This window comes from Alligator sinensis, unplaced genomic scaffold (genome assembly GCF_000455745.1).
Source record: "Alligator sinensis unplaced genomic scaffold, ASM45574v1 scaffold1256_1, whole genome shotgun sequence".
Taxonomy (NCBI): Eukaryota; Metazoa; Chordata; order Crocodylia; family Alligatoridae; genus Alligator; species Alligator sinensis.
Window position 1 is genome coordinate 9,920 of NW_005843842.1, and position 4,276 is coordinate 14,195.

Sequence of the window (4,276 nt, forward strand, 5' to 3'; positions counted from 1 at the left end):
GGCCTGCTGACTTGTACCCATCCAGCTCCTCCAGGAGCTCCTTAACTATTTCAGAACTAACCATAGACAGATTGGTACCATGTGGACGTCCATCAGTGATCGAGGTGGGGGAATTGGCTTGGTCAGTACGTAGAAATACTGAAGCAAAGAACTCACTGAAGAGCTCTGCTTTTTTTCCCTGCGTCAACCACCAACTGTCCTGATTTGTCCTGCAGCAGCCCTATGTTCCTCTGAGCGTTCCTTTTACCCGCTGTGTACCTGAAGAAGGACTTTTTATTGTCCTTGATTGTTGAAGCCAGCCTGAGCTCGAGACCCGTCTTGGCCTGTCTAACTGATTCCCTGCAATAGTGCACCAGGGAGAGAGATTCCTCCTTGGTGGCTGCTCCCTGCTTCCATTGCCTATACATCTCTTTCTTTGCCCCCAGACTCTCCTGGAGTTCCCTGTTCAGCCAAGGGGGCTTTTTTGAGCTATCACCATTTGTGCTATTGAATCCCCATCCTGCATTTTCATTTCTTTGGCTGGGCTCTCAATCCTAAGTAATTTAACTTCAGCAGTGGTATAAACATTGAATAATATTATCTTGGGTATTAATCCCTTACAGTCAAGAGAATTAAAAGCAGGAGACTTGCACTGCTTCAGCTGTGGAGTCCAGCTGGAATCAAGAGACAGAATGTACCTTAAGCTGGCAGCCTTGGTTTCTTTAGGTGTACAGATTTTGGTGTTGGGGTTTGTCAAGTTTGTACTAGGGTGCCTGCTGTACCTCCTGGCCCTCATGAAGTGATTATTTCATCTCATCAATATCTACATATTTGAAGACACATATGAATCCAAGATGAGTTTTGCAATGCTGTTTGTTGGGAAAGCTTCAGCAGCATTCTTCCCCTTTCCATCCCACTAGTTGAAAAATGTCAGTGAGCAGTACAAAGTGTGTTTCTACAGCATCAAAAGTACATGGTACTTTCCTTTAAATGGCACATGGTAACCGTGTGCATTTAAAGGAAAATGGCTCCTATCCTAGAATTCTTGGAACATTTCAGACGGAAGTCACTGATCTCTATCGTTTGTTGTCTTAAGTGAATGATAAAACTCATGTTTTGTGTCTAACTATCTTTAAGAAAGTGTTGAGTGTTAACTAGTGATATTTTAAAAATAGTAAATTGACTCAAACTCCTTTTTAAATGTACAGGAAACTATTTCAGACAACTGTGTGGTGATTTTCTCTAAAACAACGTGTTCTTATTGCAAAATGGCAAAGAAGCTGTTTCAGGATATGCATGTAAATTACACAGCAGTAGAATTAGACATGCAAAGGAATGGAAGCCAGCTCCAAGAGGTTCTTCAACAAATGACTGGTGGCAGGACAGTGAGTATATCTTCTCTGGTATAATGAAGGCCACACACACAAATTGTACCCCATTGACTGTGACCTCACCAGATCTTGCATGCCAAGCAAGGTTAAACCTGGAAATTAGCTCCCAATTAAACTGAGGATCTCTCTTGTTCTTCGTGATACTGACCTAAAACCCCATGGCAGTGTAACTTACTGTGCTGTTAGTAACACTGTCTTTTGAGTGGTACTTTATAAAGACCTTTTAAGCCATAGACACACAATCAAAAACACTTGGAGCCATGACCCATTTGCAAGATTTTATTCCCATGTGTTGAGAATTTTAGTAATTGTATTCTGCTTATGTGACATATCTCTGTAACTTCATTTGAATCACTTTTTTCACTGATTATTCAAAAATTATCTGCAGTGACACCATCTTTTGAAGAAAAGGTAAACATTGAAGCATTGCAGGATGCTCTTTAGGGAAGTTTATGTTGGAAATGCTAACATGTTACAGGTTAACATTAAATATAAGACTAGGAATGTTGTATATTTTTCATGGTAGTAGGCTTAAGCATACTCCTTTTTTTTTTTTTTTTTTGTACTAACAGGTTCCAAGAGTGTTTGTCAATGGGTCTTGTATTGGCGGTGCTACTGATACTCAGAGGCTTCACCAGGAAGGGAGGTTACTTCCACTAGTCCATCAATGTCAAATGAGAAGAACAGAAAATTCTGAACAGCCATGTAGTCTACCTTAGCTTTGTTTTCAAAGGTGCCCTGTATCTAGAAGAAAAACATCTAAAAACCATTTTTAGACCCCTAACTAAGAGACCATTAGAACTGTTGAGACTCATCATAATTGAAAATCAAGCCATTGATCTTGGAGCTTAAAGATGGACTTAAATTCCAGTTTTCAGGTGTCTAGACTTGATCATATTGGCCAGCTGTGTACTGGAAGAAACAGGACTTTGAAATCAAGGTTTCCTGAGTTGTAAATCGTCTTTGGCACACACTTTATGGGCGTGGATAAGTAATCTAATTTTCTTGCTCTAGCTTCATCAGATACCATGGTAAAACCCCCAGTGTATGTTAACTAGTGGTTGGTTTGTTTTTGTGTTTTTTAATTGCAGAATTTTGAAGGTGTAAAAGACTATGTACGCTTTAAATACGAAGTAAGCTAGAAAGTGTTACACCAGGGGTGTCAAACTCATCTGGGCCTAGTGATCAGGTTAGTGGCAGAGATTGTTCACGGGTCAAGTGGGCCAAGACAGGTACCACATGTAGGTAATGCTCGACTGGCCAGGGCAGGTGCCATGCACTGCCCAGTCTCAGACCAGCTGAAGTAGGAGTGGTGTGTGATGCAGGAGTTGGTCTAGTGTGCAGTATGTGCAGCATGTAGGTCAACTCCAAGCCCTAGCGACAGCACTAGGGACTGGATGATGAGGCTCAGTGAGCTGAATCCAGCCCACAGGCCAAATCTTTGATACCACAGTGCTATACCAACTTATGTGAAATACATAACCTGTTAAACTTGAACTGCACATCCTCTGCAAAGCATCCATTCATTTCTATAGGTTCTTACAAGATTTTGAAAGTTCCAATAAGCTGTAGTTCAGGCTAGTTTGATACACTCTCTAGCTAGTTTTACTGTAATTGAATTAGAATAATCTTTTTTCCAAGTGTTTTGTCTAAAATCAAGTCAGTGATAAAATGGAATTCTTCTGTATCTTAAATGTATCGCATTGGAGACAGTAAAGAGCAACATGCTGAAATATTTCTGCACATATTAATCCTGCCATTGCTGTGTGACTTTCTTTTTTCCATTATGTCTATAGTGTTTGTACCATGCAGTTTTATTCTTATTAAAGGCAATTTGATCAGCTGCAAACAAGGGTTTTTTAGTGATGTGTACATATTCTCAAATTAAATTGGAAACAGCTGTTTTCATATAGATTCTATCCGAATCTCTAAAATATTGTACTAAAGTAGATAAAGGTATAGCCTCTGGAAGCCAGCTTTTGTAAACCTACAAAAATGTAGTTTTGCAATATTTACCTTTTTAAAAGATCGAGAAGAAAACTGCAATACTGACTACAAGCCCTTGCAATATTGCATCACATTTTAATCTGGTTCATATGTGAATGCCTAATTGGCTACTATGGACTGGAACATTCTTGTACAAAACAGCATTCTGAAAAAAATAGCTAGGGCTTCTTGGGCCGTGTCCAGATGAGCATGGACTTGCAGTATGTGACACCACAGACACATTTCTGGTACCACGTATCACATGTTCAGTTCTCTGCACTGCAAGGAAGCAGCGTGGAGAATTTTTTCTGACCCCTGGGTATCCAGGGGTAAAAAAAAAAAAACCTGCTGGAAAAAGAAGCGGAGTGGCACACGCAGGGACGGCGTGTACAACTCAAAACCAGAGCCGGGCTAGCCGGAGCTGTGCTGTAGCTGCCTGCCAGGCTACGCGTGGCAGAATCGCTGCTGCTGCAGCCCCGGGATGCCCCCAGGATCCCAGGTACGGTTACTGGGTCCAGCCCAGTGCTGGCCCTAGTCTTCCCTACCCGCCCCCACCCCGGCGCGGCAGGGTAACTTGTCACGTGCCAGGGTGCACATGGCACGGGCATTCACTGGGGACAACTAGTGTTGGCACAATATGTGCCACTGCTAATTGTCCCAGGGTAACCAAATGTCTACACCATGTGTGGATGCAGCCTTGGGGTATATCTGTACTACAGGGATTTGGGAGCGGGGCTTAAGGGTCTGGGGGCACAGGTAGTGTTCTCGTCGATCCTCCCAGTCTCAGGCTATGGGCTGAGAAGGGACAGGAGGATCTATGTGGTCAACCAAAGACTGCAGCGCTGGTGTCGTCAGGAAGGCTTTGGCTTTCATGACCACAGCCCGCTCTTTGGCAAGAGAGGCAGCGAGCTGCTGGGAAG

The 4,276-nt window shown here is 42.6% G+C and overlaps 1 protein-coding gene across 1 annotated transcript in view; it reads left to right on the forward strand.

Moving 5' to 3' along the window:
• Positions 1–3,219, forward strand: part of GLRX2 (glutaredoxin 2) — a 6,102-nt gene extending 2,883 nt beyond the window's left edge. Inside the window, exons 4-5 of the mRNA XM_006039189.1 lie at positions 1,188–1,364; positions 1,943–3,219. Of these exons, the coding sequence (XP_006039251.1) occupies positions 1,188–1,364; positions 1,943–2,089 (324 nt within the window). The 3' untranslated portion in view covers positions 2,090–3,219. The remainder of the gene's footprint in view (positions 1–1,187; positions 1,365–1,942) is intronic.
• The last annotated feature ends 1,057 nt before the right edge of the window (positions 3,220–4,276 follow it).